The sequence below is a fragment of the Procambarus clarkii genome, chromosome 72 (genome assembly GCF_040958095.1).
Source record: "Procambarus clarkii isolate CNS0578487 chromosome 72, FALCON_Pclarkii_2.0, whole genome shotgun sequence".
In the NCBI taxonomy this organism is placed as follows: domain Eukaryota; kingdom Metazoa; phylum Arthropoda; class Malacostraca; order Decapoda; family Cambaridae; genus Procambarus; species Procambarus clarkii.
In genome coordinates, this window is record NC_091221.1 from 4,609,313 (window position 1) to 4,633,487 (window position 24,175).

A 24,175-nucleotide genomic window follows, 5' to 3' on the forward strand; every position below is an offset into this window, starting at 1 on the left:
ACGCAGCGGGCATTTCCCCTCTGGATCGCGACCCTGAGGCGCTGGAAGAGAGAACTTGCCGCTCCAGGGTCTCGTGTAGTGTCAATGAGCCTGGAACCAAGATCCTTAAGAAACCTTCTTGCACTCTCTCCCCATGGGCCTAGGGTCTCAGACCCTATTGGAACGAAGTTGTACCAGTGATTTAATTCTCTGTACTTGGCTGACTTGTATCTTTCTCTGTGTGTCGCTGTGTCTCATGCTTGGCCGGCAGAGAAGTTGATGTGGTTGCCAGGGTGGATACACAAGTATAGTCCCACACCAACTGTCTGCCATCCTTCCAAGGGCGCAGTGTGATTTTGTCTGGTCGGCCGGCAAAGCTAACAGAGTCACGGTTCAATAGATTTCGGGGCTCTCTCTCTGCCGGACACTGGGTAGAGGCAAGGCTTCTCTTAATGATGTCATTGACTTCGTCGTGCCTAGAGTGCCACTCGTCAGATTTTCCACAGTGCAGGGCATGCAATCCATATTTGTCAGCATCTGCCTCGCCGAAAATACACCGATGAACAGCGTGGGTAGGGGCAGCAAAGTTGAGAGCGACTGCAATTCGGAGCTCCTGTGGATTAAGACATGTGCCTGTCGCAAACATAGGGACTGCCAAAAGGAAGTCCCCCTGCATGGGGAGCCTGCACAGCTGTGAGGCGTGCACGATCACTGGGGATTGTTGCTGCCTCCAGCAAAGCTGTGGCTTCTTTGTCTACAATGGGACTGTCCCAGCTGGATTGTTTCTTGGCTTTCGGCATGGTTGGTCTGAGTGCTGGGTCTGCCATGGTACCCCATTTTGTGTCGCATTCTGTGTAGTGGGAGTCCTGTATCCTTACCAAGTCACACAGGTTGTCTGGTAGAATTTCCTTAACCAGGTCATCTGATGTTGAGGAGGAAGACAGGATGGCTGGGACAGCAATTTGGGTGGCAGTGCGGACACCCAAGCCACCAAGCCTGACAGGAAGAGTGGCTTGTTTCCACTGGCAATCGTTGAGGGAGAGGTTAACAACTTTTTCTAGCATACTCTTCAAGCTTTGGGCTGTCGTAGGATGGGGTGCACCTCAGAAAGTAGGCTGGCCTCAGAAGGGATAGGCATTTAGTGAGGAGATATAAAGCATCATGGACGTCGATGTCACCTATCCTGTCTTCCATCCTCCTGAGGTCTGTGATTTTCTTATCAAGGATCTCCTCAATGGCGTTAGACCCGAGGGGGCCCTCCAAAGAGAGTGCTGTTCTCAGCCCCAATGCCATGAGCTCCAGGCAAGGCTGACCTTATTCTACTTATGATGTTTGGGTTGGCGGAGACTACTTCACACTTGGAAGGGTTCAGGAAGAGACCCAGGCTTCTTGTTCCCTTATTTTTCTGATGTCTTCCAAGAGGTGGTCTAGGGTGCCAGCTATAGTGCCATCATCCAAAAAATAGATGTTGAACTCGCTGGACAAGCTTTCTGTGATTTCTTTTAAGACTAAGCAGAAAAGAAGAGGAGCTAGGGGATCACCTTGCTGAACACCTTCACATGATCTGATTTCGTGTTCTCCAAAGAGCAGTTTGACTCACCACTGTAGCACGATAGTATGAACGGGTAGAGGGGCTGGAAATGGCGATGTACGGCGCAAAGCACTGCATCTCTTCCGACCATGTTGAAGGCATTCTTAAAGTCCAGTTTGAGTAAGGCCTTTTCGTCAGAAATGTTGGTGATGTATGCTCGTGCTTCACAGCCTTGGGGGATCCCAAATCCTAGCTGAATTCGTTTCAGCAAGCAGCCGCTTGCTGGCTGTCAACCCTCGTAGCAGCCTTGGCAACCAGGCGTCGGAGAGTGTTGCCAACAGCGATTGGCACGATTCCATCGTCCTTCTTTTTGAGAGCACAGAAGGAGGCACCAAAAAAGATGGGCCTGATGACCTCAGGTATATCACCAGCCATGCACGCATTGACGAACCTTGTGAGTTCCATAAGATGATCTTGTGCAGCATCACCAACTGCAGGATTTAACATTTACTTGATGTGTTGAGGTTTTAATCTTGTAAAGCCGCCTGCTGACCCAGGTGGAAAAGAAAGGACTGCTTTGTAGAACTCAGATTCACCAACAGTTAATGGGTCTGATATGTTGTTGTAACCAACAACATATTTTCTCGATTTGTTGTTGTAATATATATATATATATATATATATATATATATATATATATATATATATATATATATATATATATATATATATATATATATATATATATATATGTCGTACCTAGTAGCCAGAACGCACTTCTCAGCCTACTATGCAAGGCCCGATTTGCCTAATAAGCCAAGTTTTCCTGAATTAATATATTTTCTCTAATTTTTTTCTCATGAAATGATAAAGCTACCCATTTCATTATGTATGAGGTCAATTTTTTTTATTGGAGTTAAAATTAACGTAGATATATGACCGAACCTAACCAACCCTACCTAACCTAACCTAACCTATCTTTATAGGTTAGGTTGGGTTAGGTAGCCGAAAAAGTTAGGTTAGGTTAGGTAGGTTAGGTAGTCGAAAAACAATTAATTCATGAAAACTTGGCATATTAGGCAAATCGGGCCTTGCATAGTAGGCTGAGAAGTGCGTTCTGGCTACTAGGTACGACATATATATATATATATATATATATATATATATATATATATATATATATATATATATATATATATATATATATATATATATATATATATATATATATATATGTAATTATATAGCCAAAACTCAATCCCCATAAGCACAACTAGGCGAGTACACCAGAAGTGGAATGGAAAATTACAATTATCGTTCAAATTTGAGCAAACAGACTATTCTGGTGTCCACGGCGATGGGACGGGTACTATGGTACGCGAGGAAGGGTTGGTACGCGAGGAAGGGTTGGTACCTGGTGATAGCTAATAACTGCAAATCTACGACAGGGGAAATTGTGAACATTAGCACCATAGGAACTATGTTGCCGAGGACAGGTTGGTCTGGCCTCTGGACGGGTTGTTGACGGGAGTAGGTGGGGGGAGGGGGGTCCAAGTTTCGGCTCCGGTAGACTGTTAAGGACTCTTAGGCATTTGTGACACACATGTGGAACTATCTCAGTGCAGCTAACAACAGTGCTACCATAAAACCAATTAATAACACACAACATATTAATAGTTGAGCAAGAACGGAACAGAGAAATCAGTTAAGTGACCATAAGAGGCAACACAGAGCTGAGGTGGACAAGCGAGGGAAAAAGTAACAGCTTAGAGATAGACAGAGGAATGGGGGCGGTGGTAAGACCCATAATGAGGCTGGCGTGCAACCCATCCGAAATGACGGGTCAAGGACAGGAACCTTCCTACCCTTTGGGGAGAAAGTAATTATCAAAATTAGACGCCAAGCCAGGGAGACTATGTAGCATCATCAAAGTTACACGATATTCAAAAGGCGCTAAATATCACTAAGGATGCCAATACGAGAAAGCGCATAAGGCGAGTGATATCAAAGGTATCTGATTCACTAAGAATTCTATAGAGGGACACGTGACAGCAAGGGACGGTTGGGAAGCACGACACACGCTCGTCCTGGAAGTTCGGTTCAACAAGTAATAGAACCTCTTACAGGCACGACTGTAAGAGGGACAATGCAGTTCGGATAATAAGGAGCAGGGCGGGGCTCCATTAAGTTTCCATGAGTTAAACGTGTATGGCCAATACTTAACTTCGCCAGCAAGAATTATGGACGGCGGCAGGAGCAAACCATCGCACATTCACAACCATCGAATGTGATCTAAACAATTCAAATGGGTATCAAACGGCAGCCATGAGGGTTTGGTATGAATGAATTAACTTTGATAACAAAATGGCTCTGTAACAAGATGGTCTTGGTGTCACCATGACAATCTTGACGGTCCCTTGGTCCTCTTGCAACACTGAAGATGATGATGCCGATGCATCATAAGCATCAGCATTTACATCTACAATTACATTCATAAGCAGGTTTCTGGAGACCCAAACCTGAACCTCACAGACGAAATGAAAGTCAATCGGTCAGCAGCAATTTTGAAAGGAGCCTTAACACCGTGTGCTCCAGACTGGGCGAGACAAAACGTGATCTTGAAAAGCATTTATTGGTCAAAGTCGCAGTGCATATGAAAATAATATACGTGAACCAAGTAATTATCAAAAGAAGGCACCAAACCGGGAGGGCTATGTAGGACCATCAAATGTGCAGGATAATCAGTGGGCGCTAAATATCACCAAGGATGCCAATAGAAGAACAAAAATGCATAAGGCGAACGACATCAAAATTATCTGAGTCACCAAGAATACTATCGAGGGACAAGCGATTCGGAAAACAAGATACACGCTCGTTCCGTCCCGGAAGTCAGGACATTCAACAAGGATATGCATGACCGTAAGAGGGACAATGCAATTTGGACAATAAGGAGCAGGGCAGCACTCCATCAAGTGATCATGAGTTAAGCGAGTATGGCCAATACGCAACCTCGCCAGAGCCGTTTCCCATCGCCGGTTATGGTGGTAGGAGGATGGTCACGAGGACACACAACTCTTAAGAGTACGCAGTTTGTTTCCAGTAACAGAAGACCAGCAAGCCTGCCAACGGGTAAGGATGGAGGAATGGATAACCGAGTAAAAGTCAGAATAAGGAATACCTTAGCGAGAGATGGGACCAGAGCGGACAGCTTCCCTGGTGGCAGCATCTGCACACTTATTTAAAGAGACACTAATATGGCTGGGAACCCGACATAACTCAACCGACTTAAATTTACTGTGAACAAGAAACAGCCAATACTGGATCTGGACAATCACTGGATGAACCGGATTAAAGGATCCGAGAGCCATGAGGGCACTACGAGAATCAACAACATCTACAAAGGAAGATTGACAACGAGAAAGCCGGATACAAAGAGCATAGAGAATAGCATAAAGTTCCGCTGTGTACAGCTAGTCTCCGGAGGTAAGTGACACATGTAAGTGCAATCAGGAAAAACAACAGAGTAACCAACACCGTCCGCAGACTTAGACCCATCGGTGAAGACGGAAACGGAGCGGAAGTGAGAAGAAAAGTGCTCAAGGAAAAGGCGTTTTAGAACTGTAGGAGGTGTAAAAGCTTTAGTGATGCGGGTTAAGGGTGTACTAAACTGCGGAAGGGGGACTATCCACGGGGGCAAAGAAGGAACAACACAAGGAGAAATATTAGAAATACGAACCGAAAGAGAATCCTGTAAGCGAGATAACCAGACAGAAAGAGGGAGATGGTGAAGAAGAACAGGAACCGCAGGAGGGGCAAAAGTTAAAGTACGACAGAGGCGAGAGGAAGGATGTTGCAAGGACCGCGCAAGATAGCGAAGACAGTAGCGATCACGGCGGTCCTAGAGAGATAGGAAGCCAGTGTCAACATACAAGCTGAGGATGGGAGTCGAACGAAAGGCACCAAAACTGAGGCGTAACCCAGTATGGTGCAAAGCACCAACACGGTGAAGAGTAGGAGGAGAATAATCGAGCTTAGACAAGACGAGAGAGGAATGTAAAGCGAGTAGAGTGCGCCTATCCGCTCCCCAAGAAGTATGAGACAATACCAGAAAGAGGGTATGGGCCTTAGAGCATTCAACACGGAGGTAAGAGATATGGGGCGACCAAGACAAACGAGTGTCAAAAATCAACGCCAAAAGCTTAGCAGAATCCTTGTACACAATGGGGTGACCATAAAGCGACAAAGAAGGACGAGGAACGACACGCTTCCGAGTTAAAGTCACAGCATTAGTCTAAGACGTAGAGAACCTGAAGCCATGATCGGTGGCCCAAGACGGCACGGCATCAATCGCAAGTTGAAGCCGGCGTTGAAGGAGAGGCGAATCATCACCCCGACAGCAAAGGGTAAGATCATCGACATAGAGAGCGGAGAAGACACCTGAAGGAAGAGAGGAAAGAAGACCATTGAGGGCAACCAGAAAAAAAAGAGTAGTGCTCAGAACAATATCTTGGGGCACACATTCGTATTGCTGAAAAGAGGCAGAGAGAACGGTACTAAGCCTCACCCGAAAGGAACGCCAAGAGAGGAATCTTTGGAGAAAGAGAGGGAGATTACCACGAAGGCCAAAGGAATGAAGTTGGGACAGAATGTGATATCGCCAAGTGGTGTCGTAAGCCTTTTCCAGGTCAAAAAGGACGTCAACAAAGGAGGTCTTCGCAGCAAAAGCTGTACGCATATAGACCTCCAAGTTCACCAGGACATCTGTTGTGTTGTGGCACTTGCGGAAACCAAATTGAAAAGGGGAGAGGTGGTGATAGTGTTCCAAGAATCACATCAGACGAACGTTAACCATACGTTCAAAGAGTTTGCAGACACAACTCGTGAGGGCAATAGGGCAAAGTCCTTAGGTGAAGTCCCCAGAGACCCTGGTTTGCAAACAGGGAGGACAATGGCATCGAGCCAGTCCTCAGTGACTGATGACGACTCCCAGATCCGATTATACAGACTTAGTAAATACTGAGACGTGCACAGAGGGAGATGGCGAAGCATCTCAATGAATGCCATTGGAGCCCGCCGCCATAGAACCGCAGAGGGCCAGGGCAGACCGAAGTTCAGAGAGAGACGGGATCATTATAGGGAAGTCGGAGAGGAGTGCAGAAATCTAAAGGACGAGATTCTAGGACAGGTTTATGAAGAAGGAAAGAGTGAGGAAGATGAGAACCAGAGCTAACAGAAGAAAAGTGGGAACCCAGTTCGGTAGCTACCTGCAACAGGTCCGCCACAAGAGTACCACGGAGGTGAAGGACCGGCGAGACATCGGGAACGAACTTACCTGCTGTCTTGCGGATACACTTCCAAATCTGTGGTAGAGTTGTTTCGACCGTAATGGTGGAGACATAAGACATCCAACATTCACGTTTAGCCATACGGATGGCCCTATGGGCCACCGTACTCACCTTCTGAAACAAAAGAAAAGAATCGGCTGTCTGCCGGCGGCAGTGTCTCTTTCAGGCTGCATGCTTACAGCGGATAGGCTGAGCACAGACTGCATTCCACCAGGGAACGCACTTCTGTGGTCCCCGAGAGGAAGAGCGAGGAATAAAGCGGAGGGCAGCTTCAAAGATGGTGTCATGAAAAGGAGGAGAGAGCGAGGGAGAGGCAGAAGGGAGAGGTCAGAGAGAGCAGCACTGAGGGTAAATAGGTTCCAGTCTGCCTTAGCAAACTGCCACCTAGGAAAGGAGAGGGGAGGGTGAATTAAGAGGAAAAGGTAACAAGGATGGGGAAATGGTCACTGCCATGAAGGTCATCAAGAACTCACCACATGAAACCCAAGTAAAGAGACGAGGAGCAGAGAGAAAGATCAAGACAGGAAAGGGTGCGAGTCCGAGAGTCCAAATGCGTGGGCTCGCCAGAATTCAGAAGAGAGGATGAACGGTTCAAGAAGGCGACCCCCGGGTGTTTGTCAGAACACCACCCCAAAGGGTATGACGACAATTGAAATCACCCAGCAGGAGCACAGGCTCCAGCAAGGAGTCCAGTAGGTGTCCGATCGGGAAGAGAAAGCAGGACACTCAGGGAGTGATAAATGGAACAAACTGTACCATTTCCTCACAAAGATACGGGCAGCAGAACAATGGAGAGGCGATGGAAAAAGTAGGGGGACAAAGGGAACATCAGAGCAAATCAAGAGAGCAGAAGAGTTAGGAGCCCCCGCAACAGCTGGGGGGAGAGAAAGGAATAGCCACGGAAGCAACCAGGATGAATACCAAGCATCGGCTCCTGGAGACAGACACAAAGAGGCGAAAACCGTGAAATCAGACGTTGGAGTTCAAGAAAATTGGCGTAATAACCACGAATGTTCCACTGAAGAATAGACATCGACAAGAAGAGAAAGGACGGCAAAAGAGAACAACGAAGAAACAAAGGTGAAAAGGGAACACAGCACGTTAAAGAAGCGCAGGATCAGGATCAGCAAAGTCAGGGTTAGGGGCCATGGGTAAACTGAGTAAAGATGGAGGGAAGGAAGCAGGACAGACCAGAGGCGGACGTGCAGGGACTGGAGGAGGAGGAAGAGGGGGGATAACCGAGGGTCAAGGACAGCAGCAGGAGGGGCAGAAACCAGGGAGTGCATCTCAGCAAGGGCACCAACCGAGGGGGACGTGGGGGCCAAAGAAACCTTCATAGCAGGAACAGGGGGCGTAACCACCGAAACGGGAGGGGGATGGAGTGAGAGTGTCAAGAGGTAGGGGGTGAGGAAGAAAGCGAAGCCTTCTTACCCACCGGGAAAGAGGAAGCCAGGTTTTCGCTTCTGACTCAAAGAGACTGGCGTCCCAGCAACAATGTACTGGGCAACAGATTCAAGTGTCTCAACAGGAGAAGCAGAACGAGAGCAAACATGATGGCCGTTGGGAGAGCGATGGACATCAGTCTGCACTGACAGGCAGCGTTCAGAGCTAAGAGACGGAGGAGAAGGTGGATCGGAGGGAGACGAGGAAGAAGACACAGGAAACATGACAGACTGGCTAGAAAGAAGGGGAATCCTAGACAGAGAGCCATGAGGAGGCCCCTTCAGGACAGAACTCAAAGAAACAGAGGCGGCGGCAGTGGGCGTGTCTGGGTCTAAGGCCTGGAAACGGTTGCGAGACTGAGGAAGGCGGGAACTACGAGGAGAGGAAGAGTAAAACATGCGAGGATAAGAGACGTTAGCATAAGGAGGGAGACGGTGAACCTGGTGCCTCGCCTCAGGAAAAGACAAACGCTCCCGGTGCTTCAAATTAAGGACTGCTGCCTCAAGCTTGTAATGTATACACGCGCCGCGAGAGAAGGTAGGATGGGCCTCACCGCAATTGAGGCAGCGAGCCTGGGGAGAAGTGCACTCCGACTTAGTGACCTTCATCACCACACACAGGACAGAGACAGTACCAGAGCAGCGGAGGGCTCCATGCCCAAACCTCCAGCACTTATTACAGAGCCGAGGAGAGGGAATGTACTCCTGGACGGAGCACCTGGCACCAGCAAGAATGACAGAGGGCTGAAGGGTCCTACCATCAAAGGTAATCTTCACAACCCTAAGGGGTTGACAGCGACGACCCCGAGGGGGACGAGAAAATGAGTCTACCTGAATGACAGACTGGCCCTGGGCTTCGAGGATATGCCGAATACCTTGGTGGCAGTCCTGTAGATTCCGAACACCGGTTGCAACATGGGGTGGGAGGAGAATAGTGCCAACACTGGCATTCAACGGAGCGTTCTTGGAGACCTGAACAGGGGTCTCGCCAAGGTAGGATAAGACGGCCAAGCGGGAGGCTGCATCCTGAGGAGCAGCAGCAACGACATGTGTACCGAGATGGGTGGGTTTGAAGGTAACAGAGGCATCTACTGAATCAACAAGGTGCCTATGGAGGGAGAAATCGTCAGGAGGCGTAAAATCAAGAGGGAGGAGATCAAAGTATTTGGCCCACGAAGCGGGGCCAAACAAGGCTTGATACGCATCAGTACGGGAAGGAATCGAGCGAGTACGGGAAGAAATCAAGCAAGTGCGGCCGTGGCAAGGACAGCATTGAAAATCCCCAGAGAGAGAGAGGGGGTTAAGAGGTGCAGTAGTCACAAGTAGAGACTGAGCCGTGTCAGAAACGAGGTAGTCACCACTGGAGGTTTGGGGCTCGACCCAAGCACAGAGGAGGGAGGGGAGCTGAGGGGAGTAGTCTGGAGGGTCAAAGAAGCAGAGGAGGAGCAAGGTTGGGACCCAACGCAGTGGGGGCTACAGAGCCCGGTCTTCCAACGCAGGCCAACTCGGGGGCATGGTTGCCCATCCCACGAGCCCGAGAAGGTATAAGAGGAACATGAATTGACATACAAACGAGGAAAGACTTTCATTCACGAATGTGCCCCCACACCCACCACGGAGTCACAATTAGAGGTAGGACACCCAACAAAAGACATGTTGCCGATCTTGCCGGGGCCCCCTTAGGGGTGCGTCATAAGTATACGCCCCACAAACGCCACCTTAAGAACCATCAGTCCATCGAGATTGGGTTCAGTGACGAAAGGAGGATTGACAATAAAAGGTTCCCCTCGCTCGAGACGTTCGGTACTACAGTTCTATGGGTGCAAGAGTATGCCTCCTCAAACACCCGGGCATCAAAACATAAGAAGGCCAAAATAATGATCAAAACAGGCAAAAGGTCAGCGGGAAATGACAATTAGAAAGGAGAAGAGGGCGAGAGAAAAACGAAACAAAAGGAAAAGGAAAAGTTGTCCAGCAAAATTAGTGAGGACAGCAGCAGCAGGCATATAAGGCCACAAAAGGACAGAGGACTGTCCCATGGAGCATCACACTCTGGCAGCCGCCCACCAAGCCCCCTCACGACAACAACGAGCCGGACAGGGAGGGGGTCAGAAGGAAAAGCTGGAGGACAGAGGAGGGTCAGGCCACAACACAGCCGGAGTTGCAGTGCCACCATGGAGAATCCCCATGGTATAGGAGGGGCACATCTTTCAGGCTCAGCCAACTGGACTTGTGGGGCTAGTCACCCACCAGGCAAAAACTTGGAGATTAAATACTGAAGTATGATAAAATATGTATGCATAAAATCCACATTCAATATATTGAATAATAGATACAGCCAATAAAAAGTAGTACTATAAAAAAAATTGTGAAGCCAAGAAACACAGGAAAACTATTGGCAAGTAAGGTTGGGATGTGTGAAAGAAGGGCTTGGTGGAAAAGTAAAGCCACAAAGCAATACCTGGAAGGAAAGGGGTTAGGCATGTGGATATGAAGGCAAATATACTCCTTAAGTGGGGCTACACTATCCCAAGGACAGTGAAATGAGGGTCTTCACACTCTTGAACGAGGGTGGGCATGAGAGCAATGCGTGCACACGTCTGCTTTTCGCTTTTCTTTAGAGGAAGATGGGGAGGGATCCATTTTATGGTTCTGGCCAAGTTGGCCAGCAAATCCCATTACTGGTTTATCAATACTGACTTGCATATCTAAACAAATGTTGTGGCCACAAACACTGGGGTGTGCAGCAGCTGTGATCACCAACCTGAGAAGAGGCCCTGCCATCAGTGCATGTATGTAAATATTTTGGAACAGTGTTTTGCTAATTTACTGTTGGTACATTGCTCAATTCTCTTACTCATATACAAGATCTACTTACCTTGTTAAGTGTTCAATAAAATAAAGTACTTCCTTCTCATCCATGTTTAACAAGTAATCGAAGACTGCAGTTCATTTCTTGCCCCAAAAATCATTAACTTCTCGCTCGGCCTCCATAATGCACCACCGACTTGAATATTCATGAACTATTTCAATGAATTTCATGGTTGTATCATCTCGGCAATTCATTCAATAATATAGTCAACAGTACCATGTGGATTATTATTATTAAACTTAGATCTATGGCTACTCTTGACAGTGAATATACTATTTCATACATTTATTTCTAGATACAAATGTGCATGAATTAGCATTTGTAGCAAATTTGTACACTGTATAAAAGTTTACATTAATAAAAATAGTTCATATTACGTCACAATAAACAGTTAAATACTTCAACTCATTTTTATATAAAACTGTTTTAAAATGAAAAGAATGAGAACTATTTTAAAAAAGTGTGACTTTTGTTGTTAATTTCCAGTGTAGAATTTCTTATCAAGAGAATATCACTGGAAATCTTCCGTCCATACAAACACAGGAAGTAAGTAATTATCAAACGCAGGTGCCAAGCCAGGAATTAGAACTCATAGTATCCAGTCTAATTTATGGTCTTATTGACACCTTGCCAGTCACTCGTACATTTAATCATCATCAGTATTCAGTGTAAAGGCAACAGGCCAGAAAACACAACTTCAACACTCCACTTGATAAAGAGTAGGTGTAATGTGTTCATGATGCTATGTGGTGCATTGTAACAACATTCAATCTCTCCTTACACACCACTTCCAGCCAGCCTTGTCCCTTACCATGTGTGTTGTCTATACTCAATCCCAGCTTTTTCAAAACTCGCCATATCTCAATCAGCTTTCAGACCTTCCTGTCTTCCTACTCTCAAATTCACCCCCCTTCACCAGTCTACCATTAGTTTATCATGCCAAACCACCTCAGTAAGTAAGTAATTATCAAAGAAGGCACCAAGCCAGGAAGGCTGTGTAGCACCATCAAATGTGTGGAATAATCTGAGGGCGCTAAATATCACTGAGGATGCCAATAAGAGAACAGAAATGCACAAGGCAAACTATATCAAGAGTATCTGATTCACCAAGAATGCTATCGAGGGAAAAGTGACCGCGGGGAACAGTCAGAAAGTAAGACACGTTCGTCCTGGAACTCAGGACAATCGACAAGGATATGCACAACTGTAAGAAAGACAAGGAAGTTTGAACAATAGGGAGCAGGGCGGTGCTCTATTAAGTGTCCATGAGTTAAGCGAGTATGGCCAATACGCAACCTTGCCAGAGCTCTTTCCCATCAGCGGTTATGGTGGTAGGAGGATGGTCACAGAGGGACACTATCCTCAAGAGTACGCAGTGTGTTACCAGTAACAGAATACCAACAAACCTGCCAACAGGCAAGGATGGAGGAATGAATTACTGGGTAAAAGTCGGAATAAGGAATACCTTTACGGGAGATGGGACAAGTGCGGATAGCTTCCTTAGCGGCAGCGTCCGCATGCTCATTTAAAGAGATATCAACATGGCTGGGAACCCAGCAAAACTCGAATGTATTAAATCGACTGGAGAGATAAGAAACAGCCAGTGTTGAATCTCCACGAATACCGGATGGACAGGATTAAAGGACTCCAAAGCCATGAGGGCACTGCAAGAGTCAACTACAGCCACAAAGGAGGATTGACAGCGAGAAAGCAGGAGACGAAGAGCATAGAGAATAGCATAAAGTTCTGCCGTGAAGATGCTAGTCTCCGAAGGCAGGTGAGACATATATGTGGGGTCAGGAAAAACAACAGATTAGCCTACACCGTCTGCAAACTTAGACCCATCAGTGAAGACGGAAACTGAGCGGAAATGTGAAGAAAAGTGTTCAAGGAAGAGTCGTTTCAGAACTGTAGGAGGGGTGGGGGGGGGGGGGGTTATTGAAAACTTTAGTGATGTGAGTTAGGGATTTACAATATTGAAAAAGGGGGGACCCCCACGGGGGCAAAGACAGAACAACACGAGGAGAAATATTAGTAATACTAACTGAAATGTTGCAGGCGAGACAACCGGACAGAAAGAGGGAAGTGGTGAAGGGGAACAGGAACTACAGGAGGGGAAAAAGTCAAAGCACGACACAGGCAAGAGTGAGGGTGTTGTCAAGACCCCGCAAGATAGCGAAGACTGTAGCGATCTCGGCGATCCTGGAGAGACAGAAAGCCAGTGTCAGCGTACAAGCTGAGGGTAGGAGTTGAACGAAAAGCACCAGAGCTGAGGCGCAACCCAGTATGGTGCAAAGGATCAAGACTGTGAAGAGTAGAAGGAGAAGCAGAAGAGTATGCAGGGCAACCATAATCGAGTTTAGACAGTATGAGAGGGGAATGCAAAGAGAGGAGCGTGTGTCTATCTGCTCCCCAAGAAGTATGTGACACAACCTAAAGTAGGTTAAAGACCTTAGAGCATTCAACACGGAGGTAAGAGATATGGGGCAACCAAGACAAACGAGTGTCATGATTAACCCCAAAAGCTTTGCGGAATCTTTGTACACAAGGGGATGATCACAAAGCGACAAAGAACGACATGCTTTTGAGTAAAAGTCATGGCACAAGTCTTAGTTACAGAGAACTTGAAGCTATGATTGGTGGCCCAAGAAGACACAGCATCAATCGCAAGTTGACGCTGCCGTTGAAGGGGAGGTGAATCATCACCTCGACAGCAAAGAGTAAGATCGCCGACATAAAGAGTGGAGAAGATGCTAGAAGAAAGGGAGGAAAGACCATTGAGGACAACCAAAAAAAAAAAAAAAAAAAAGAATAGTGCTCAGAAGACTACCCTGGGGTACACCTTCGTATTGCCAAAAAGAGGCAGAGAGAGTGGCACCAAGCCTGACTAGAAAAGAACGATGAGAGAGAAAGCTTTGAAGGAAGAGAGGGAGATTACCACGAAGGCCAAAAGAACGAAGCTGGGACAGAATATGGTATCTCCAAGTTGTGTCATAAGCCTTTTCCTGATCAATAAGGACAGCAACAACAGAGGTCTTCGCAGCAAAAGCAGTATGAATATAGACCTCCAAGATCACCAGGACATCAGTCATGCTACGGCATTTGCGAAAACCAAATTGAGAAGGAGAGGTGGTGATGGTGTTCCTAGAACCACATCAGACGAACATTTACCATACGCTCTAAGAGTTTGCAGACAACTCGTGAGGGCAATAAGGACTTCCGCCCTAATGGATGTCCCGAGAGACCCCGGTTTCCAAATAGGAAGGATAATGGCATCTAGCTAGTCCGCAAGGACTGACGACAACTCCCAGACCAGGTTATACAGATGCAGTAAATATTGAGACTTGCAAGGAAGGAGATGGCGAAGCATCTCATAATGAATGTCATCCGAGCCCGCTGCCGTAGAACCGCAGAGGGCCAGGGCAGATTGAAGTTCAGAAAGAGAGAAGGGATCGTTATAGGGAAGGCGGAGACGAGTGCGGAAATCTAAGGGATGAGATTCAAGAATGGGCTTACGAAGGAGGAAGGATTGAGGAAGATGAGAACCAGAGCTAACAGAAGAAAAGTGGGAACCCAGTTCGGTCGCGACCTGCACTGGGTTCAACACAAGAGTACCACTGAGGTGAAGAACCAGCGAGATATCTGGAACGAACTTGCCCACAATCTTGCGGATCTTCTTAAAGATCTGCGGCAGAGGAGTATCGGACGTAATGGTGGAAACATAAGATTTCCAACTCTCACACTTAGCTGTATGGATGGTCTTACGGGCCACCGCACTTGCTTTTTGAAACAAAATATAAGAATTAGCCGTCTGCTGGCGTCGGTGTTTCTTCCAGGCTGCACGCTTACAGTGGACAGCCCGAGCACAGTTCGCATTCCACCAGGGAACGCACGCACTGTGTGCCCCGGGAGGTAGAGCGAGGAATAGAGCGGAGGGCAGCGCCGAAGACTGTGTCATGAAAAAGGAAGAGGGCACGAGGAAGAAACAGAGTGGAGAGGTCAGAGAGAATAACACAGAGGGTGAATAGGTTCCAGTCAGCTTTGGCAAACTGCCACCTAGGGAAGGATAGGGAAGGGTTTAGAGAGAAAAAGGAAACAAGGATGGGGAAATGGTCACTGTTATGGAGGTCATCAAGAACCCTCCACGTGAGATCTAAGTAAAGGGACGAGGAGCAGAGAGAAAGATCAAAACAGGAAAGGGTGCGAGTTCGAGAGTCCACATGGGTGGGCTCACCAGAATTCATTAGAGACAGGGAAGAAGAGAGGACGAATGGTTCGAGAAGGCGGCCTCGAGTGTTTGTCAGAACATCACCCCAGAGAGTATGTCGACAGTTGAAATCACTCAACAGGAGCACCGGCTCAGGCAAGGAGTCCAGGAGGTGCTTAAGATCAGGAAGGGAAAGCAGGACATTTGGTGGGAGATAAATGGCAGGAGACCTTCCAGGACAGAACATAAAAGAACAGGGAAGGTGGTGGTGGGCGTGTCTAGGTCCAAGGCCTGGAAACAGTTGCAGGACTGAGGAAGGTAGGAAGGACGAGGAGAGGTAGAACGCAACATGTGAGCATAAGATACACCAGTGAAAGGGTGGAGACGACGGACTTGGCGTCTCGCTTCAGGAAAAGTCAGACGATCCCGGTGTTTCATGTTTAGGACTGCTTCCTCAAGCTTGTAGTAGATACACGTGCGGGAGAAGGTAGGGTCGGCCTCACCGCAGTTGAGGCAGAGAGTCTGAGGAGATGAGCAATCTGTCTTAGAATGGCTATCGTCCCCACACATGGGGCATAGAGAAACAAGACTTGTGCATTTGAGGGCACCGCGCTCGAACTTCCAGCACTTATTACAGTATAGGAGAGGGGATGTACACCTGCACGGAGCACCTGGCACCAGCAAGAATGATAAGAGGGCGGAAGGGACCTACTATCGAAGGTGATTTTCACAACTCGAAGGGGCTGATGGCGGCGACTACGAGGGGGTCGAGTAAACGTGTCCACCTGGAGGAAAGGATGGCATTGGGCTTTGAGGATATGTTTAATATCCTCATGGTAGTCTTAGGTCCTTAACACCAGTTGCAACATGGTGCGGGAAGAGAACAGTGTCAACACTGGCATTTAACTGAGCATTTTTGGAGACCAGAACAGGGGTCTCCCCAATGCAGGACAATGCGGATAAGCAGGTAGCTGCATCCGGTGAAGGAGCAGTGATGATACGTGTACCTAAACGGGTGGGGTTAAAAGTAACAGAGGCATCCACCGAATCAACAAGGTGTTTATGAAGTGAGAAATCGTCAGGTGGTGTAGAATCAAGAGGGAGATCACAGTATTTAGCCCACGAAGCAGGACCAAACAAGGCTTGGTACATATTAGTGTGGGAAGGGATCGTGCGAGTGTGGCCGGGGCGGAGACAGCATTGAGAACCCCAAGAGGGGGGTTAAAAGGTGCAGTAGTCACAATGAGAGACTGAACCACGCCAGGGGACGAGGTGTCACCATTGGGGGCGTATGGCTCGATCCAACCACAGAGGAGAGAGAAGAGCCGGGGGAAGCAGTCAGGAGGGTCAAAGGAGGAGCTAGGTCTGGGCCCAATGTAGCGGGGACTACTGAGACCGGTCTTCCAACACAATCCATCTCGTCGGCTTGGTCGCCCACCCCACGAGCCTGAGAAGTCATAAGAGGAACAGTATTCAACGACATGAAAACGAGAGGTAATACTTTCATTCATGAATGTGCCCCCGTACCCACAATTAGAGGATAGGACACCCAACAAGAGACATGTTGCCTGTCTTGCTGGGCCCCCCCAGGGGTGTGTCGTGTGTATACGCCCCACAAACGCGACCTTAAGAACCATCAGTCTGTCGAGATCGAGTTCAGTTACGAAAGAAGGATCAACAATAAAAGGGGTCCCCTCGCTCGAAATGTTGGGTACTGCAGTTCTACGGGTGAGAGAGTATGCCTCCCCAAACTCCCCTGGCATCAAAACAGAAGAAGTCCAAAAGAATAATCAAGACTGGCAAAAGGTCGGCAGGAAATGACAATTAGAAAGGGGAAGGGGGGGGGAGGGTGACAAAAATGAAACACAAGGAAGTAAGTAAGTAATTATCAAAAGAAGGCACCAAACCGGGAAGGCTATGTAGCACCATCAAATGCGCAAAATAATCAGAGGGCGCTAAATATCATCAAGGATGCCAATACGAGAACAAAAACACATAAGGCGAACGATATCAAAAGTATCCGAGTCACCAAGAATTCTATTGAGGGACAGGTGACCGCGAGGGGCGGTCGGAAAGCAAGACACACGCTCGTCCTGGAAGTCAGGACATTCAAGAAGGACATGCATGACCGTAAGAGGGACAATGCAACTAGGACAATAAGGAGCCGGGCGGCGCTCCATCAAGTGACCATGGGTTAGACGAGTATGGCCAATACGCAACCTCGCCAGAACTGTTTCCCACCGCCGGTTACGGTGGAAGGAGGACGGCCACGAGGAAACACAACATTTAAGAGTACGTAGCTTGTTACCAGTAACAGACAACCAAGAAGCCTGCCAACGGTTAAGGACTGAGGAATGGATAACCGGGTAAAAGTCGGAATACGGAATGTCTTTACGAGAGATGGGACAAGAGCGGACAGCTTCCTTGGCGGCAGCATCCACACGCTCATTTAAAAGACACACCAATATGGCTGGGAACCCAACAAAACTCAACTGACAAATTTACTGTGAACAAGAAACAGCCAATGCTGGATCTCGACAACTACTGGATGAACCGGATTAAAGGACCCGAGAGCCATGAGGGCACTACGAGAGTCAACAACAACTACAAAGGAAGACTGACAACGAGAAAGCAGGAGACGAAGAGCATAGAGAATAGCATAAAGTTCCGCTGTAAAGATGCTAGTCTCCGGAGGTAAGCGACACATATAAGTGCGATCAGGAAAAACAACAGAGTAGCCAACACCGTCCGCTGACTTAGACCCATCGGTGAAAACAGAAACGGAGCGGGAGTGAGAAGAAAAGTGCTCAAGGAAAAGACGTTTTAGAACCGTAGGAGGGGTAAAAGCTTTAGTGATACGGGTCAAGGAAGTACAAAACCGCGGAAGAGGGACTCTCCATGGGGGCAAAGAAGGAACGACACGAGGAGAAACATTAGAAATACGAACGGAAAGAGAATCTTGGAGGCGAGATAACCGGACAGAAAGAGGGAGGCGGTGAAGAGGAACTGGAACCGCAGGAGGGGTAAAAGTTAAAGCACGACAGAGGCGAGAGGAAGGATGTTGTAAGGACCGCGCAAGATAGCGAAGACAGTAGCGATCACGGCGATCCTGGAGAGACAGGAAGCCAGTGTCAACATACAAGCTACGGACGGGAGTCGAATGAAAGGCACCAGAACTGAGGCGCAACCCAGTATGGTGCAAAGCGAAACACAAGGAAAAGGAAGAGAGTTCTGACAAAATTGTTAAAGACAGCAGCAGGAACATAAGGCTTCAAAAGGACAGAGGACTGACCCATGGAGCATTACTCTCCGGCAGCTGCCCACCAAGCCCCCTCACGACATCAACGGGTCAGAAAGGGAGGGGGACCACCTCAGTAAGCTCTAATTTATTCACCTAAACACATTGAAAATGCTTATAACAACCAATGGTGGACAAAAAACAAATGTTTAGTTCTGTAATGGCTTCACTCCCAATTTTAATGCTGACAGTATGTCTATACACACAAATTATGGTTATGAAGTTTAAAAATCAACATGCCAGTTCACAATTTAAAAGGACATGGCATTTGATTGCTGTTTTAATCACACAGTTAGGTTTTGAGTACAGAAGACACTACTTGTAACATCCTTATCAAACTGCTTTAGAATATTGGTTCCAAATCTTATGTAAATCTGAAGTTATTGCAGTTAGGATAAATTGTTTATTAATATTAAATGAAATATACAAAAACTTTTAAAATTTGGTATCAAAATACATGCAAATACTGGTCAGTTACATAACTGGTCACACTTCATATTGGCTTGCAAAGGGGGAAGTATAAGTGGACATCACTTGCTCACACAGTCACACACATTCTCTCCAATACAAGGAATTGGATTGAAAAAAGTTAATTACAGTCCAGAAGTACCTTCTCTTTCCTTGCTCTTACTTTATTCAAACAAATTTTAAACAAAACATTATTAAAACATTAGTACAAATAATAACAATAAATTTCATTATACCAGTCTCTTAACTAACTCTGATATTATCAATTCTTTATTGATTGTGACATTCTCAAGTCAGAGAAAGGGTAATCAAAATCAAATTCTACAATCAAAGCCTATGTATTGCCAAGTCCTGACTGACAAACAAAGCACCAATTTTTGTTTGGTACACAACTTCCAACAACCTCTTGCAATGAAGAAGACCACTCGTGTATGTCAATGTTTGACCTTTGTAGTGAGAAAAATAAATAAAATAAAATTGTTTTTAATAAAAACACTAAAAAAATGAGCGAGGAGAGACATTAAATTTCTCCCCACCACCTGTTGAGTCTGTTTCCACCCTTGCTTGAGAGTATCATCCAGTGTGCCTGCTATTAATTACAAGTTTGAAACATCTACAAAGGTTATAAAATTGGAGCAATAGAATTGAAGATCAATGTTTTGGAAAGGTTTCTTATAATAAACTTGGTCACAGATGAGGGTCGTTTCTCATTTTCTTGAAGGTTCGTTGAACGTTGAATGACAAATTATAATCATAATAAAATTCTAAAATTTATATTTCAATCAAAAAGTTTTCATTTGGTAATTACATTATCAATGGCATCAAACAAATTTAAAGCAAGATCTGCTTGGCAGTTCTTTGTGATAATCACAAAGTTGCAATTTTTCAAAAAATTTCTTGCATGTGAAAAGAATTAATATGTACTGTTGCAATTTTGCCATATTCAGAAATAGTTGAACAACGTGACAAAGCATGTCAAGACACACAGGACATGATAGTAGTACAAGAACACTAGAGGATCCCATTTCATCTTTGATGTTTCTTGCCATGATGGGATTAAAGTGAGACTAATACATATCACCAATCAATAATTATAACAGAGCAAGACTTGAAGCAGTTCAGAATCCATGTACGACCACTCAAACACAAATAAAAGCTAAATGAAAAATCAAAGGAGAATAGCTGCTCCTAACAAAAGAAAGTAAATGCTTTTTGGAAAACTAAATTGCCTTTTCTTGTATAAACCAGGCACATCAAGCAACAAATTTTCTCAAATCTCATCAAAACTGGGCAAAAAATGTCCCCCAAATCAAAGAAAATACTTCCACAGCTAAACTTCACTCACAGTGAGCCAACACCCTGGACTGTTTATACTTCTTCAATTCCATCACCATGATACGACAAAAAATGGCAGTGAATTGGCTTGAAAACAAACAATGAAGGCTTCTATTCATCACTGTTTGGTAACACAGATTGAAGTATCCTACTCGGGGATGGTCAACATGGAGCAACAGACATGGACACAAATACGTACGGAAATGTTTGCCTGCATCAGTAGCTTGAGGCTCCCACTCATTCTCCACTAGCAAGACACCCTTCCACTAAACAGGCACCCACTTCCCTACTCCATTCACCACAACCTTACTACAATAATGGTGCTAGCATAAGATGTAAACGGTTCCTTTCCTCATTCTCAGCTTGTGCATCATCTACTATTGTGTTAAATGTATAGGAACATCAAATTACTGTATGCTTAGCACGTTCCATGCCGAGTTTACATTCCACACCTTTTTATTTTCCACAATCTGCCAATAAACGTCCAAACCACTTTTTCTACAAATTTCCAGTATAGAAAATTCCATTACATACAGCACACCAAAAACTGATAAGAAATTTTGCCTTTAAAGTGAGGAAAGTTGCTACACCAAGCTCAACTACCCACGTGGGTACTCTTGGTAGAAGGGCGCCTACAAGCCTGGCCAGGACACACATGCTGGCTACAGCTATACTTGCCTCATGTCACCACACTATCACCCACTGCTCAAAATTTTATTTTACTAAAATATAAGAAATCCACATATATATGTATTCTTCATACATAATTACATAAATAACTAAAAAATTGTAACAATTTCCAATCTTGAAAGAAAATTTTCTTTTAAAACTGCTAGATGTTAGTTACTGGTATCTGACAGTCAACTGCAGATCAGCAACATGGAGGGAAACAGGCGCAATACTTAACCAGGAAAACCAATATTATAAATTCATGAAAATTTAAATCTAATATTAACATAAAAAACTATACCCCTGCCAGAGACAGAGGACCAGTGCCATCAGCCAGCACTGGGCCACTGAGACGAGCCACAGCCAGTCACTCCTTAGATTGGTCTGCATTGCAGTAGATCTCATCCCCTCCTTACTTCTATACACTTTGTATAAAAAAACAAAATAAAAACAAAAATAAAACAAAAAAATGTTTCTGAGTACTCTAATACACAAACCTATCAACTACACATCCTTTATCCAACAAAAATCATGAAATACAGATAACATGATACCTCTTGAAACAAAACAAAAATATAAGCACACACACACAGGAGACTGCAGACCAGTCTAGGATGCTCATGTAAAAATCAGCAAAATGAAAGTGTATGGGGGCACAATGCCCAGGACTGATTGTATATAGAGGTGGAAGAGAAACATGGTGGTGAGGATGAGTGATCAGGCCTGGTCTGGGGATCACACATTATTACCACCTCAATACACATGGCCAACACCCTACCAAACAGTTTTTACAGTTTTATGTAGAAAGTGATCATTCATATAAATAACATGATTAGTTACATAAATCTTTTCACAAAAAAACTCTCGGTATCAATTATAGATGTATGTAAACTCCCATTTCATCCTACTCTGTTACTATTAAAGCTGTGTCAATCATTCTTGCATGCTTTCATGTCATGTTTCCTCCAAATGCACCAACAAATGTACCTTTCCACAGTCCACAAGATAAGCCTTGTTATGAAGGATGGGGGAAGTTTGAATTTGTCGTCCAACACTTATGTTTCTTGAAGCGTATGGTCCACCACTGACATCCCAAACTCTGCACTTAGAAAAAGCATGACAAGATTGTACAGCAAGATAATTCACATACTAATTAAGTCTCTATCTATAGCAAATCATTTTACAAAGTAAGTAAACAAAGTGTGATGTGTCCTGACTTGAGGTTTCAGTCTTCGTAGATGGGGAAAGTCGCTGAATTTTGATGGTGCCTAGCCACAGCCTCGAGCACTGTCCTACCTGACCTCTTGGTCCACTGGCAATACCAGCAGAAGCTACCAGTGAAGGTATCGTTAACCTTATCAATGGCCAGCACCATTACTGACCCCAAACAGTCAAGTCAACATGCTGTTCATGTTATCTCTTTCCAAAGGCTTGTCAATTATTTTTTCAAATTTATAAGGAACAAGAGGACAGGTCCTGAGGCTCTGCTGATGGCACTGTTGGCGAGTTGGGTGGGAACCCATGGAGGCTAGAGGGCATCCAGCAAGGCAGGCAGGTGGCAGGGGGACAGGACGGTACTCTGCCACTTCACTTGGGCACCATAATGCTATTACATGAGTATGATGTACAGTCCCTATCTGGCTTCATGTATCTGCCGTCAATCTAGATCCGACTTGACACAAACCGTACTGTCCCCAGTCCTTGAACTAGCTCCATGGTTGTTGCTCTTGCTCCTGCTGGTACATCATCTGCTGCTGCTAAGATGGGTAGTGGCAATGAAAGACAACATGACAACTGGTGGCAGTGGCTGGTGAGGTCAGTCCGCATTGGGACGGCGGCACACGACTGCTGCCCACCACCCACGCACCCGTCATAACCCTTTGTGTACCTATAATGAGTTTGTGATTCCTGTTATTCCCATATTGCTGTCATCTTGATCTGTTGATATAAACCAAATCTTGCAAGTGGTCATGCAAAGGGTGCATGGCAGGTGTGTGGACTGGGCAGCAGTACACCATTCCAAGGCTCAACTCCACCACACTGCTTAATGGGCACCGGCCTAGTGTGGCCTCACACAACAGTAACAACAGTTCAGTTACCATGACTTTCTCAACAATAACTGTATGTAGCCTGCAGTGAGCCATGTCTATGTTGGGTTCTATAGAGGTTCTGTATACTGGATTCACCAAGCTTTTTCAACGATTCACTCACAAGTGCGTGATAAACATATCACAGTGAGTTCTTTAAATGCTACACACATAAACAGGCAATCAGTTACTGTAATTCCCATATCATCAAGTTACAATGCCGCCAATGACAGTAAGTCTTCTAGTATTATATTTATCACTTATGTTTGTCTATAAATTCATTTTCTATAGCTTTGGAAGTCTACCAAGGACATTTTCTTTTCCTTCTGCAAACAGAGGCAACAGATTTTCCGTTCTCACTGGTATCTGTAATTGGTTCATAAGCTATACAATAAATGACTCTGGTTATAGACTTCTCTTTACACTTTATACAAGAGTAGACTGGGAGTAGATTGGCAGTTTGTGGTGGGAATGGCAGCCAAGACAAGGGCTGGAGTAACAAGAGGGTCCTCCTGAGGGTAGGTGGCAACAGTGTGGTCTCTCAGCACTGGTGTGACCACTTACTGACTGCCACAACACAACACCATCCCCACACGTGCCTGTCACCAGTCAATCCTTTACCATACCTAACACTGCCACATAACTCATTTATTACTCTCACTAGGGCCCTTCTCTCCACCATCCTTCATTTTGTCTACATAATCAGCAAATATGTCTCGAAACCGTGACCAAGATTTTTCTGGGATGGTAATAGCTGTCCTGAAGTTAGTCTTAACCTGCAATATAAAAATTTGAGGAATTAATGTGCTAGAACTTTGAAAATAATTATATATAAACACACACCACACTTTAATATTATGACATGCTGCCTTCCTTAAACTAAAATTCATTTACATTACGTACTGCAAACTAATATGCACTATATTTTTTTGTATATTTGTA

The 24,175-nt window shown here is 45.6% G+C and overlaps 1 protein-coding gene across 3 annotated transcripts in view; it reads right to left on the reverse strand.

Annotated features, from left to right (window-relative positions):
- Positions 1–18,822: 18,822 nt before the first annotated feature.
- Pur-alpha (Purine-rich binding protein-alpha) overlaps positions 18,823–24,175 on the reverse strand; it is a 152,449-nt gene continuing 147,096 nt past the window's right edge. For all 3 annotated transcript variants that reach the window (XM_069312350.1, XM_045767679.2, XM_045767680.2), the window contains one exon: positions 18,823–24,009. In XM_069312350.1, coding sequence (XP_069168451.1) covers positions 23,878–24,009 — 132 coding nt within the window. In that variant the 3' untranslated portion in view covers positions 18,823–23,877. The remainder of the gene's footprint in view (positions 24,010–24,175) is intronic.